The sequence below is a fragment of the Serinus canaria genome, chromosome 1, assembly GCF_022539315.1.
Source record: "Serinus canaria isolate serCan28SL12 chromosome 1, serCan2020, whole genome shotgun sequence".
Classification (NCBI taxonomy): domain Eukaryota; kingdom Metazoa; phylum Chordata; class Aves; order Passeriformes; family Fringillidae; genus Serinus; species Serinus canaria.
In genome coordinates, this window is record NC_066313.1 from 83,290,407 (window position 1) to 83,305,679 (window position 15,273).

The following is a 15,273-nucleotide window of genomic DNA, read 5'->3' on the forward strand; positions in this document are numbered from 1 at the left end:
TTAAATATGAGATCTCTTACAGAGCAAGACTATATCTTCTTACCCATCTATGAAGCCCTGCAATTAATGCTGATAATATTAAACTTTCCTTTAAAAAAATGCCTCTTCAAGACCATCACCATGATGATAAAGTGCAATTCATATTTCAGTCCCTCTGTCAAAGTCATTGCCTCTGAAATTGCAGATGACCGCAGGGATTTAATTCTACGTTTAAACCTTTATAACCCCGCTCTCACATTGCAGACAGTAATTCCATTCTGCGAGCTGCCAATCACTGACATCCACTACAAACAGGACATTAAAAAAAAGGAAAGGAAGAGACTCATTTCAATCTGTGTTTTCACTTTTTCTAATACAGCAGTGTTAATGGAGAGAAAGGGACAGGGCTCTTAAATCTCCCTAAGGAGACCATGGGATAGTGCAACAACAGGAGGCAAGCCTTACTGTGCAGAACAAATCAGATCCATTTTCACTACTGTAGGTACATCTATGTGACAGCAGGTATCATGTAAGCAAAGCAAGAAGAAAAAAAGCACCAATTCAAGCAGAGTATCCATTGCAGATGCTAGGGACATGCAATCCAAAAATCACCATAATGCAGGGAGTCCCATCAGCCCATCAGGATTTTGGGTGCTCTAGTCTGGGTGTGCATTTGAACAGCAAGAGACAGCCTGACAAGATCCACATAGACGAAGTGGTTTGCCATAACAAGCCAAAAGCAGAAAACTTTTTCCAGCCTTTAGGGATGCTATGGATCATCAGGCATCTTTCCACAGGCCCAGAAGGCTTTGCCCAGTCTAGAGGAATGACTGCTACTGTGCAATAGGTAAGTGCAAGCTCACTTGCACAGTTCACTTTAAAACTATCAAAACTAGAGAAAAGTGAATGTAAAGAAACTATTATATTTCCTCTATACAGTGGGACACTCTGAAAATCCAGCACAAAAATGCTGATACTCCTTATACACTACAGATTTTCCCTATCACATGAATAGGCAATTTGCAGAGGCTGCTTTAAGAAAAACAAACATTCCCAAGGCTTCTCACTGCATGGTGCTCAAAGGATTTTTTTCTTGACCAAATCCTAGATACTCTATTGGAAGCACAGACCCTGTGTGCTATCTGTGTGGTGACTTGAGAAAGAGGTTTCTTCTCCTTAATGAGTCAGTACAATTCCCACTGATGTGAAAATAGGCTTTTTTCCTGAGGTAATACAGCTCCTGGTTCCAAAACTGCAAACCATGACAACCTCCCTATGTCTGTCTCTTCTACACTTTGGATAGATGTTGTCAAGGCTGTAAAGTGCACTGGGCCAACAATACCACAACACAACATTCCCATAATGCTACCTTCCATTCCCAGAGCTACAGGAGTTCCACAAACTATGCAGCAATCTGTCCTCTTGACTGTGATGAAAGGAACATATTACCTGATAAAACCATTTTCAATCCTTTCGATATCTTCATCAGCAGTTCTGACAGACAGGCTGTGTACACCAGGGTAGGAGTGCTGGGTGTTGATTTTTGCCATTTTGATTTACATATCAACATCTAAATGACAGCTGAAATGGGAAAAAGAATTATGAAGGCTTCAGAAGGAATGTGCTCAGTACTCAAAAAGAGTTATTTATTAAAACAGTAGAACAGCAAAAAGCAATGTCAACCATTTGAAAGATGGTCAGTGATATTTATACACACATATGACATGTGTTTCTTGATTTATTTGCAGTAGACAGAAAAAAATGTGTTAGTAAAGATTCATCATGACCAAAGAAGAAGGGTAACATGACATCATATTCTTTTAGTCTCTGGACTTTATGGACTACCTACACTACCATACTTATTATTCATAGTGAAATTGCATTTAAAATCTAATTAAAAGAAGGTTAGTGAAAAAGTCAACCAAAAAAGGCCAGGTAATACATGTACTAGGACAACCTATTCCACTTTACATTGATTCCTCTGTGCTAATTTTATCTATTTTATGATGAAGATTTTTATTCCAAAAATCCATATTAACCAGATAATTAATGATATTTACCCTTTAGTTTAATGCAGGCCAAGCTATAATTCTATATTATTAAAACTCTGTAGTAAACACACATTAGGGGTTTTTATTACAGTGCTTCAAAACAGTCTCTGTTAAGATATTTAGCAGCTCAACTCCTTCAGGTTTTAAAATATTTGTCAGAATTCCTTTCCAGATTTGATCTTTAATGCCTTTCCAAATTCAAATCATATCTACTACTTACAAAATTATTTTTAAGACTCAAGACAAGTGTCTTACAAATGAAGGACTGAAAGAATTTCAGTGACAGCTTTGCATTTTTCAAAAAGAAAAAAAAATGTTTAGAAACTCCATTCAGGAACCTATTTTGTTTGAAATATGACTAGAATGAAATTCTCTCAGGATCAATCAACTCCCTCACACTAGGTCATGTCCATTTTTCACCTGTAATCCTCTGTCTCACTGACCACACAAGATCCACCTTCAACACTAAATGAAATACAGATCTTTCAGAAACCAACTTTGTGACCTGAAGTATTCCTGAAGCAAAAGTGAAGCAAAGCTCACTATCGATTATTAGAACATTATGCATCCACTTTCTTGAAAACAACATACTGACTTACCCCCACTCAATTCCCAGACAATTAATCAATTTAAAAAATTATTTAATATATTTTAAATTGGATTTTTTTTTCATCCAGAAATAATGAAATTAGTCTAGAAACAAACAGCCTTGGGCATCACTTAATATTCAAAAATTTTATTAGTACTCCCCATCACTAATTTTGCCTCAATTTAAATCAGTGAATGTCTGTGTTTCCCCTTAAACTGAGCCTTGTTCATGCTGATTAACTGAAGTCTAACTGGGGGAAAAATGGGCATTTTTATGACACACTGATACGAAAAAATTCAATTCTTTCAACCCATTTTCAGATTGGAACGTTCACTCAGAAGAATTAACTTCTAAAGTGCAGGTAATTTATGTTAAAAACATAAATTAGAGTTTTAAAAGCTTGACAGTGGGAAGAATTATTCATAAGTAACAAAGCATTAACCTTTTTTCCAAAGTTGTAATTTCAGAGCAAATTTAGCACTGAGTGAAGCTCTTGACTAGTTCTGACACTTATCAGTTGCACTTATCAGTTCTGGTGATTCACAACCAGATTGATGTCTACCTACAGCAGTTCTTAAAAACAAGGGTCACCTGGTTTATAAACCTGCTGGTTTACAACCTCCAACAAAGTAAGCAACTCTGTTAAAGAAATAAAACTGTTAAAACAATAAAAGCATGAGATAATGAAACCTTCTGAAGCCTTGGGGTGATGTAGATAATTTGCTACCAACACCATGGATTCTCTCACTGAAAAGACATATTGCTTCTGAAACTGGAGATGAGTGAACAATGCCTTTCTATGTTGCAAATGCTGTAGGTGTGGCACATGGATTTCCAGATGCATTTGTGCATCATTTCCCAGAAGTTTGATTAAAAAACATGAAGTACAGTATTTCTTTACACTTATGGCTGAAATTGGATATTACTAATCTGGAATTAAACACTTTTAATAGATATTGGAATTACATATTCCAAACCTCTTGAAAGGCTTGAGTATGCTAGTGGAGCACTGAATACAGGAAACCTTATTCAGATTTTCACTAAAGAAGAAAAAAAAATAATAGCATATGAAGCCAAACACTATATTGAATTAAAAAAAACAAGAAGACAGGAAAACCAGAACAAAATAGTCACCTTCACCACTGCAGAAGTTTATTAACAGTATTCCTCAGGGCTCTGGTGGAAAACCTGTTGTTAATGATGCTGATGGAAAGATGAAGTGGTGATACAGTAAGATCTCAGGATGGCAAAAAATTGTATAGGCAAGAGAAACAAAACGACTGCAGAGAACCTCAGGGTGGCCAACATCAACTACAGCAATTTCTCAATTTGATCAGTGATGTGCAACACAAGCAAATACAACCCATGAATACAGGTGAACAGCATGCAAACCACTGCCCTACATGCTTCCAAATGAACCATATGCACCCAGAAAGGGAACCTGAAAGGGTAGTTTTGGATTAAATATTAGGAAGAAATTCTTCGCTATGATGGTGTTGAAACACATGTTGTCCAGAGAAGCTGTTTATGCCCCATCCCTGCAAGTGTCCAAGGCCAAGTTGGATGAGGCTTTGAGCAAACTGGTTTGGTGGAAGAGGGGTTGGAACTACATGGTCCTTATGGTCCTTTCAAACCCAAACCAACTTAGGAACTTAGGACACAGGTACAGCTCAGTGGAACAGCGTGCTCACTGCAGGGCAGCCTTGCTGACACAACAACTGACAATGTTACATGGAACGTGTTAATGACACAAAAACCATTAAAACTGCTCCATGAAACAACAGTGCAGACTTATCTGGAACAATCCAAGTCCTTCTCTTAAGTAGAAAGACAAAGCAGAATAACAGCATGGCAAGAATGATTAAAGACCTGGAAAAGGGAGAGAAAGGAAAATAGGGCCTGCTCACCCTAAAAGGTGAAGACTAAAAAGTTATAAGATAAAAATATGTAGGTAAAATTTCAGCTCATTTCAGATCCCTTACAATCATTTCAGCTGTAAAATTCACGTTCGATACACAGTGTGATGTGAACTCTTTTTCTGCACTACACTGGAGGAAAGGAGGGGGAGAAAATTCCACAGAAATACAACTCTACTATTAAGCAATAAAATACATTAATATATTTTTGGAAAGAGGTAGGAAGAGTGGGTGAAAGTGTGTTACATGTGCCTAGCTATGGTAGAGAGAGACAGGACAGATAGAAAGAAACAGCGAGGTAATTTGGGTACAGTGCAGGTGCTGAGATCTCTTGAAGCAACATGGTTTGGCACTGCAATAAAGCCCATAAAGTTCTGACAAATTACTAACTATCTGATGAAGAAGATGAAGAAGAAATATTTGTTCTTTACAGGCCTCTAAGAACCCTAATAATAAATATTTTTAATAGTCTAGGGAGGAGATTGACATTTCAACATTGGATCCAAAATACGGCAAGTAATTAACTAAGGAGCAACTTAACAGGAGTCAGCCAGCAGGAAAGTCCTGAGGAATCAGGAGGCTCCACAAACACCTTCTGCAGGGCCACACAGAGCTCCAACCATCTGGGACCTGCAATCCCAAAACTGCCACTAAACACTGGTTCTCACAAGGCAGTTTTAAGAAGTGAATAGAGCTCAGTTTCATATTTAAAACCAGGCAGAGTGGTGGGTTGACCTTGGCTGGCTGCCAGATGCCCACAGAGCTGCTATTGCACTTCCCCTCCTCAGCAGCCCAGTGGGAGAAAATAAGATGAGAAAGCTCATCATGGGGCAAGAGGAAAAAACAGGAAGGAAAAGGACATTGGAAGACCAATTGTCATCACAGGCAATGGGCTCAAACTGGGGAAAACTCAATTTAGTGCAAATTGAAATGGAGTTGGATGGTGGGAAACAAAGACAAAACACTATACCACTCATTTTCCCTAGATTCAACTTTACATTCCCAACTCCTCCAGCTCCTCTACCCTACCGAGCAGCACAGGGTCTGGGAAATGGGAAGCTGCAGTCAGTCCATAATGTTTCCTCCTTGCCACTCCTTCCTCCTCACACCATGCCCTGACCCAGTGTGGGTCCTTGCTGCAGGCTGCAGTTCTTCACAAACTGCTCCAGGGTGGGTCCACTCCACAGGCTGCAGTCCTGCAGGATAAACTTGCTCCACTGTGGGTCCTCCATGGACCACAGTACTTGTTGGGAGAACCTGTTCCTGCACTGGCTCCTTCTCACTGGCTGCTTCAGGAACGGCTCCACCAAAGGGTCCTCCACAGTGGATGTCTGCTCCATCATGGAGCCCTCCAAGACTTACAAGGGGAATCAAGCTCCAAGGGGAATCAAGCTCCAATGCTCACAACACCACCTCTGCTTCTTCTCCAATCTTGCTTTCTGCAGAGATGGTTTTCACTCTTTCTTTTCCCCTCAGTCCACTCACACTGCCTTTGTGGCATCCTCCTCTTTCTGAAGTGCTTCTTCCCTCTTGGCCACAGGGGATGAGCTGGAGCTGGCTGGAGCCATTTGTGTCCAGCACAGGCAGCCCTGGCTGCTGCTCACATCAGCCCCACAGCCCCTGCCAGGCCATGGACACTGCATCCACCCTGGTACCTGCCTTTTATAAATAACAGCTCCTACCTGGGAACTACATTCTCTGCTGAATATTTAATGCTAATAATTACACTGAGGGTAAAACTTGATTACCTAAAAGCTGACAAGTCTGATAAATCCATATTAGGCACTTAGAACAGGTATTAAGCTCACAAGTCATTTAACAAAAGAATAGATAGACAGACAGACACATTGTCCTCTTTGCCTCAGTCTAGTCACCAGCCAAAATAAAACTTGAATCCCTCCTAGCTTGTGAAAGACTGGCATCTTTACCAATGCCTTAAGGAGAGTTTTAACAAGCTTTCTCTCCTAGTCTTTTCTTCCTTGCTACCCAATATACTTACCTGAAAGAGATTAATAATTCCACACTCAAGAATATTCCTCTTCAGTGCCTAAATCACTGAGACTGAAACTACAGCTAAACGAGACATGTATTATCCTACTAAAAATGTAACAAATTACATACATGTAATTATTACATACATGATAGTACTTCCTATTTGAAATGTAAATGGTAAGGCTCTTTTATCCTCTTCCTTTTGGATTCAATAGCAACTGAGGTTTTGTGTCAAACTATTTTAAAGGCACTGTCTGGTATAAAAGAAGCATTTTTAACAAAACAGCCAGTTTGACAACAGGTATGAGTTCAAGTAACATATGAAAATTTTGGATTCACGTAAGTATTTCCTAATTTTGAAAATCAGGTTCTACTTGTCTCTTTAGGGCTACATCATTAAAGACCTAGAAGTAGAGCTATGAAGGTTGCAATATCTAAATTTCAGGAGCTCTGCCATCCACTGGATTTCCTGAAGTAGGAATGCAGAAATGCAGGTAAGCAGGAATATGGCACTAAGAAGGAAGGTACATATGTGAAATGACTGAAACCAAACTGGGATATGAAGAATGACTGGGCTTCTAATTCCAGGCCCAAAGGAGTGGCACCCAGTTCACAGCCATAACTCCCCTCTTTCTGAAGTCAATTCAGCTATTTGCAGAAAATTGCATTGTGCTGAGCAGCTGCACCTCAAAAATGAGAAACCTTCTCAAGCCTGCTTCAAATTAAGCAAGAAAAAACCAATTTTCCTCCTTCTTCCAGAGCCTGCTGCCAGTAGCTTATGGGCTCCAAATAGCTTTCTCATGGGTTTTCAGTGCTTTAGAACACCAATGGCAGCAGCAGTATCTGTTTTCAGCACCCATTGCAATCTGGACACAGTCAAGGCCTCTGAGCAGCTTTGTGGCTGGGTTTCAGACAATTTTGCACCCTCTCAGCAAGAAAAAAAAACCCCAGCACACAAGCACACAATTTAATATTACAAATTATAACAAAATTAGGAAGTTGATAGCTATCCACTAAGCCATCAAAGTGAGCTGTGCAGATTGTCAAATATATATGAAGGATCTTTGAATCACTGCAGTCTCCCTCTCAAGAGCACTGAGAGTTGATGTTTGGGCTACTCTAGCAGTTCCCTTTTGGGGCAGAATATGCCAACCCAACCTAACTTAATCCAAAATTGTTAACCAACCAAGAATTAATACACCTGATACAAAGTAAATGTAGTTGTTTATCAAGTAATAATGACAGATCAAGCTATTTATACCACCACTTAGTTTTCTTAATGCTTATTTGTTTAGAGTAAAAGGACTCCCGAAAGAAAACATGGCAAAATTCAAAAAAGAGCTTTTCAAGGTGAAATATGTATCACCACCACAAAGTAAAAGATGACTTTACATACGATTTTATAATGCATCCTATGTGTTCATGTAGTTTTTAAAACACTGTTTTCTTGAAGCTTTCAGCATTTTATTGCTGTAGAAGCAGTGATAAGCTTCATAGGATCACTAACATCATTTTAGTTAAGACACATTCCAAATCCTCACACAGCCTCTCAGGTTCAACCCTGATAAGTCTTTGGGATTTATTCTGGGATTTGACCTCCACCTACATGATCCTTGTTACATCACTTGCTAATAGTTGTAGCTCAGCTGTGCATTATGTATCTTGTGTGTGTTCTGTGCGACAGGCTGCAGCTCCAGTGATGCAACCACTAATGGCAACAAATGGACATCAAAGACTGGACACTGGAACTTCTAAATAACAACATGGTTTGAAGATAAGGCACAACCTTTTCTTCAAGGATTAGGAGGTTTGCAAATTCACCTGCACATTGGACTCTGGCACACTCATATGGAAATCAGCTCTGTATGAAGGCTATTAGATCAAACTCAGGGAGCTGAAAAAAACAATCAGCAGTACCAACTTACCCTCATGAATTCATTACAGTTTAAATCAACAATTCTTAAATTCTAGGGCCTCTCTTAAAAGCACACTTTTCAAAATTTATTTCTCTCTGCTACATCATATTGCATTTTCTACAGTCTATGAAGCACTGACATCTCCTGAGAATGCACATAATTCATATGCATAGCCCAGTAGCCTCAGGACCAACCAAGGATGTCAAATACTCTACCTTTCACAGGTACTTTAGATGTGCATGCACTTCATAAAGCATTGCATTATTCATGTATGTATAATTTATAGTTTTACAATGAAATGCACATGATTACCTTTGATCTATTTGAAGCCTGAGTCTCTGGCACCTTTTAGTACCAAAATAATCATTCAAATAAACCAAATTATTTGGATGAAGTTTTTCCTTCTGTAACTATGAACTATTAGCAATATAGTTCAATTTTCTAAGATTTACTAAAGTTTTCTGCAGACCATTTTCTGCAGATGAATTCTTTTTTTAGACTGGACACTTTTCAGGAGAAACTAGCTGTGGATATTGAATTTAATATTGTAAATTAAAACACAGAAAATTAAAAATTACAGCTGACTGGACAAGCAAGTCCTATCATGCTGTTTCTGCAGCCAACATGGGTTAACACGGCACAGGTGTCCATGTTTCTATACAGCAAATAAGCTCTGTGCAAGGCTTCTGTAGCCACTGCCTAAAATTCACTGGTTCTGCCAATGTCTCCTGTCAATGCATTCATATATCAAGGTAACTCTTAAAAGTAAACATAGCAGGGGCATGGATACAGCATGAACACAGCAGGTTTACAGTCCTGAATGTGTGCCTATAAAATAAATATGTATGTTGGCAGGTGTGCACGTGCATATGTGTGACTGTTACCCATTTAAATTCACCCCCTGCCCATTTTATGCAAACCATCGGAGCCATCTCATTTGCCTGGGGAAGAGGAACACTAGGGGTAAATCGTGTCACGTTTCACAAGCCGTAAGGAGGCATCCTACCGAAGAGGATTTAAAAGATGCTAATGAAAAGAGATGGGAACATTGGAGAAGGCTGCCGGACAACGTGCTGAACCGAAATGACTGAGCTTGGGTGCAAATTGGATGACAAAGACCGGGATACACAGAAGGCAAAGCTGACACATGCTGATATGGAAGGATGAGGTATAATTTTTTAAAGCTGATGTGTTCTTCCCTCAAGCCATTCACTACTTGTTTACAATGATTACCCTTGCTGATTCAACATCCCGACAGTCCCATTTTCATTTGCAACATGTATTTTTCTAATCAGGTGGTTGTAGCATGCATACTCAAAGAAAACAACATGAAAAATAGCAAGGGAAAAAAACAAAGACTGTGCTAACTGAATACACACAGTTACGCTATTTCAAAATCGGTAAGATCTGAAACTGCAGATGTAATTTTACTCAGTTGTAAAAATGAAAATTACAGATTTTAAATACAACAATCCTTTAATTATTTGCTTTGAATCCAGCAACTACGTATCTGGAAAACATAATATAGTTAAAGCAGGTAGATCAACAGGTACCAACATTTTACACTTAATATCTTCAGAGATCTAAAGTACTGTTCAGGTCATTTTTCCTTATCTTCTTTAGACTTTTCCTCTTGGCAAGTGAGAGGATCTTGCATTACAGAAAGACACTTATTATTACCTTATCTTCTACATTCTTAGGCAGACTATGGCCTGGGTTACAGTACAGGACTTTTGCAAAAGATGTCATATTTCTAGAACCAAGGTAAATTTATGGGAAGCATCAGGAATCACCAGAAAATTATTCACTGCTTGTAGTATTTGCTAGCATTTTTTTAATACAGGATTTAATAGCCTCAGGCACCGGACATTGGAGAAGTGAAGAGAGACATGGATCAAGCTAGTAAAATTAAGTGTCAGTCAGCAGGAGTGGAATAAATCCCCTCAGCCCCACTTCTGTTCAGATTTGTGCCCTGAATCCAATTTAATTGTAAGCACAGAGATCTCTGCATCAATTAATCAAATTACAACTTTTCTTTAAAAATAAATAAATAAACAAAGTTTACGTTTCCATTTCAAGCTTTTGAGCTAAGGCTTGGAACTGAAGTCTGGTGCAGGACACGATGCCGCTCTCACAGGCGCGACCGAAGGCTTACTGCCTCCTGCTCCACACTCACCTGCCCACGCTCTCCTTCCTCCGCAGCATCCGAACTCTGGAGCTCCGTCGGTCCGTCCGTCCGTCCGCTTGCCTGGATGCGGGGCCCAGGGGCGCTCTCCCTGGCGCCGCTGCGGGCAGCGCTGCCCCTGGCCGGCCCGGACGCGCTCCGGCCGCGCCGGGAGCCGCGGCAGCGCAGCCGCCCGGCCCGGCGGGGGCGGCGGGGCAGGGCAGGGCCCGCCGAGCCGCCCCTCTGCGCGGCGCGGGCGGATTACGGCCGCAGCCCGAGCGCCTAAGCCCGGCTCACCGGGAAAAGCCGCTCGAAGGGCTTTGCGATCCTGTTAAGTTCTCGGAGAGGATCAAGACGTCAAAGGGGCTCGGCGGCGCCCGGCACATTTCGTGCCACGCCGAGGAAAGTTGGGAGCGCGGCGCGGGCAGGGCAGGGCAGGGCCGGCCCGGGGCCGCCGGCGGAGCGAGGATCCGCAGCCCCGGGCGGCGATGCGAGGAGCGGCGGGGCCGTGAGGGGCGGCCGCGGGCGGCCACACGCCCCGCTGCCCGCGGCAGCCGCCGTGCCTCGGGCGGGGCGGAGCCGTGCCGGGAGAGCCTTCAGCCCTGCTCGCCGGGGCGGGGGCCGCGGCCCCAGCGCCCCTGGGCCGGGCAGGGTCCGGCTGCCGCCATCCGTCTCCTGCTGCACTTCAGCCGCCGTGGGCCGTGCTGCCGGGAGGGCCCGTGTAGAGCGGGGGGCTCGGCGGCGCTCACGGCCGCGCTCGGCAGGAGAGCTCGGGGCCGGCAGGGAGAGCCGGCTCCCGCCGCCCTCCCCTCGCACACGCCGCCCGCGGCTCCTTCATCTGCCGCCGGCGGAGGGGCCGGAGGCAGCGGGGATGCTCAGGAGGGCGGGTGGGGACGTGCCGCTGCCAGCTCGAAGCGCTTCCCTCTCGGCAGCCGTCGGGGAGTGTATTTCCCGGGGCTCTGGCTCCGCCGTCCCTGCGGGACCTGCCGGAGGTGAACCGCGAGGGGACGGATGGAACCCCACAGCCGCTCCCAGCACTGCTGCTGGGGCCGACACCCTCTCCATCATAAGAGGCGCATCTCCTCGCCGTACCGATGAATAGGTTTCTTCTTCAGCTCTCTGGCCCTTGCTCCCTGACCTCCTTGAGGGTGCTGACCCTCATTTTCCTGTGCTGAAGCTCCCTCAAGGCTTTTACACTCCCCCGACCTCAATCTGTTCAGTTCTGATTCTGCTTTTCACAGGGTTCAGGAGAGTTGGAAACAAAGAGTGTGTATGATTCATAAAATGATTCTTCAGCTGGGAAATGTCAGCAGAAGCCATGTCATTCCTAACTGAAAGGCTGCTGCACTTTTCTGCGTGTCAATTGAGCTACATTGAACACAACGGGACATTAGAAAAGCACTGAGTGCTCGAGTTACTATCGTGCTTGTCAAGAAAGATGAACCGCATCACGCAAAAAGGACTGAGGAGAGGAAAAGACCATGGCTAAAACTCTTTAAACCCATCAGATTCTCGTGGTGTCTGTCTCCTATAGCTGTCACACACCAGTCTTCAGAGTAAGAGAGTTGTTAAGGATTAGAATATAAACCCCAGGCAGAAAAGCAGAAGGCAGAAAAGCAGAAGGCAGAAAACATTTGAAGAGCATCCTTTTTTATGTCCTTTCATGCTGGGCTGACCCCTCAGGAGTTCTCCAGGCAGCATTTTGAAAGCACTGGGACCGCAACTGACCAGCCAGGTGTGCACCAAGTGCCAGGCTACTGTCGTCCTTTCAAAGGCTCAAGCACTGGTTGCATTTCCCAGGTGTTCCATGTAGATGCATTCCCCTTGCAGGTCCTGTGTTACTCCTTAGACAAGGTCTGGTTGTACATCTTGCCCTTATGTTCTGGTTGCTACGTGAAGGAAGCCTGTGACTGGAACACAAGAAAAAGTTGTGGAGACTTCCAGAAGGTCCCAGATATGGACAGTAAGGGGATCAGGCTGAATGAACAAAAATGAATGTCCACATCCAGAATGGTATCACCGTCCAAAGTCTGTTGTTGAATTCAGTGGTACTGCTGCAAGGAATTCTGGAGAAAAGACTGGGTTAAAGTTGTAAACATCTTCACAGTACCTCTAAACCAGTTGCCTAGGAATTGAAGATGACAGGAATAAAAAAATCTGTTTTCCTTTTCCATTTTCTGAATTTTTAAGTATAAATTAGAACATGCTTATTCAGGGAGAAAATATTGCTTCTTTCCAACATATTCATCATTTCCATGTTTTCTTTCCAAGTTTAGTTCTTGCTTCATTTGTACAATCATTAAGCCAGTCCCCTGAGAGCCATCAACAAGTATGTTCAACCTGCTGACAGCTGCAAGGTATCATCCATCAAAATTATTATGTTCATCAAGGCACTACTGGAGATTTATCTCAGTGGCCTAAAGTTATTTGTCTTAGATAGACACCTCTTTAAAACACAACCCTGAATTACCATGTCTAATTTCAACAAAGTATTTTTCAGTTTTATATGCAAACTAAAGATTAATCTTGTACCATGATGTATGCAATTAAGCAAAGCCTCCATTATAGTTTGTGACTGGAAATTATAATTAATAAGAAAGGGAAAATCTGGAATTCCAGCACAGTTGGACTTCAGTGATCCTTGTGGGTCCCTTCCAGCTCAGGATATTTTATGATTCTATATAATGATAGAAAGGAGTGAAGAAAGCATCCTTTCACTGCATTAAACTGCAAGTTCTCAGTTGCTCTAAACTGATACAGGTCCCAGGTAATCAATGGAGTTGAGTTTATTCACAGTACCTGTGGCTTTGTCTGCACAGCTCCATTTTGAGGAGCTCTGACATTACTCTGATAGTTCTCTCAAAACTGCTGTGCTCTGCAGTGAAGCGCTGCCAGTATGCATGACAAAAGAGTAAGGCTTAATAAATAAATAAATAAATAAATAAATAAATAAATAAATAAATAGAGGAATGTGTTATAAAATCTCATTTTCTTCAAATTGAGAAGCCATAATTTCCTGTTTGCATTGTAGTTCTGCCCTGTTTCTTCTGATTGTTCCACTTCAGAGGAATTAAATGAACAAAGATCTGTGAAATAATTGGACTGAATTGCCAACCTTAGAAAAGCTCATTTGGTTTTGCTCCCAAGAGAAACGCTGATTAGATCCGCCTTAGAAAGCCATTCTCATTTGAACAATGTGAGTTACGATTCTGAGAGGACCTGCAGGATTGGAGCTCCACTGAACAAAACTGTAAAGTCAACATGTGCAAATGCAAGACAAAAGGATTCAAAAGACAGAATAAATAGAAACAAAGAATAGAAACATCCAAATGAGGCATGTGAAATCCACATCATAGGTATTTCATAGTTTTTGAACAGCCTGATCCTGTGAAGAACTAACTACTGTAGAAAACGGAACACAGCCAAGCTACTTTCATAAACTAGCCCCACCAGAGCCAAGGAAGTCCTGATAAATAAAAGAAAATGGTCACAAATACCTGTGTAGTGTTCTACACTGAAAGCTCCATGGTGTCCTAAGTATAATGAACAATATATTTATTTTGCCTTACTCTGCACCACTGGGGTGAGGTGCAGTAAGGGGGCAAGATAGGAATCTGGTATTCTTTTTTAATCAAAATTAATGAGCTCTTACCTGGCTTGAGTAAAAATGAATGCTGAATGCAAGTAGGCACTGTGTCCCTTTGAAATGAATGAAAAGCATCCCCCAGGTTTTGGTGTAATGGGGTTGGGTCCTTGTTACATACACAAAAGCCTTAGCATCCACCTAAAACCAGTCATTTTTTCCAAGCAAAATCACAGTGCAAGCCCTTACAGGCTGGACTCTGCAAAGAATGAATGGTAGCCCTCTAACTTTGGTTGGTGTTCCTGCCTCAGCAAACGGAGGCATTGCACAAGAGCAGAGCAGGGCGCAGACAGGAGAGGAGTCTTCCTGCCTGTTGTCCCAGCACTGCTCACTCAGCTGGGGCAGTTTTGTCACAGGTGCCCCAGCCCTGTTCTCTGTCACAGGAGAGAGCCCTGAGGGATGGGGAGCACACGGTCACCTGCTAGCAGGGACTCTGGCTCCTGGCCTAGGAGAGGTGTGGAAATTCCTGCTGACTGCAAGCCGAGCTGTGAGCTCCCTCACCATCCTGTGTGAGTCACACTGCCTGAAGACACCGGCTCTGTGAGCCAGCACTACAGAGGAGCAGGGAGCTGTGGAATTCTCCTGTGAATTTTCATGCTCCTCTATTTAAACAAACACATTCGTAAATGTAGCCTTGTTAGTGTTCCCCAGGTGGCTAGCTGCAGATAGTAAGTATACACAATAGCACTTATTTTGTTATTATGGTTCTCAGGACAATCCTATCTCTTAATGAAAATAAAACTATCTTGCTGTCTCTTAAGGGATTTTCAGCAAAATGCTAGTCAGGCACAGACTGGGAGACGGCCCAGCTCTTGCAAACAGAATGAATTGACATTTCCATTTTTGTGAATTCCATTTCACATAATGGCGGTCCATTAGCAGCAAGCACAGGAAAGAGAGACACTTATGTGAAATATAAATTAGGGCTTAAAAACCTTTCCCATCGTGCTCTATGATGGCAGTCACTGCCATTGCTGGGCTTTGCTAATGAGTCTGAGGAAAGCCAGCTGACAAATCTGCAGC

At 42.5% G+C, this 15,273-nt stretch overlaps 1 protein-coding gene across 2 annotated transcripts in view; it reads right to left on the reverse strand.

The window, feature by feature from the left end:
- Nucleotides 1-10,710, reverse strand: part of CNGA3 (cyclic nucleotide gated channel subunit alpha 3) — a 30,158-nt gene extending 19,448 nt beyond the window's left edge. For both annotated transcript variants that reach the window (XM_030235015.2, XM_030235017.2), the window contains exons 1-2: nt 10,620-10,710; nt 1,429-1,560 (exon numbers count right to left, since the gene is read on the reverse strand). In XM_030235015.2, the coding sequence (XP_030090875.1) occupies nt 1,429-1,529 (101 nt within the window). In that variant the 5' untranslated portion in view covers nt 1,530-1,560; nt 10,620-10,710. The remainder of the gene's footprint in view (nt 1-1,428; nt 1,561-10,619) is intronic.
- Between the last annotated feature and the right edge of the window lie 4,563 nt (nt 10,711-15,273).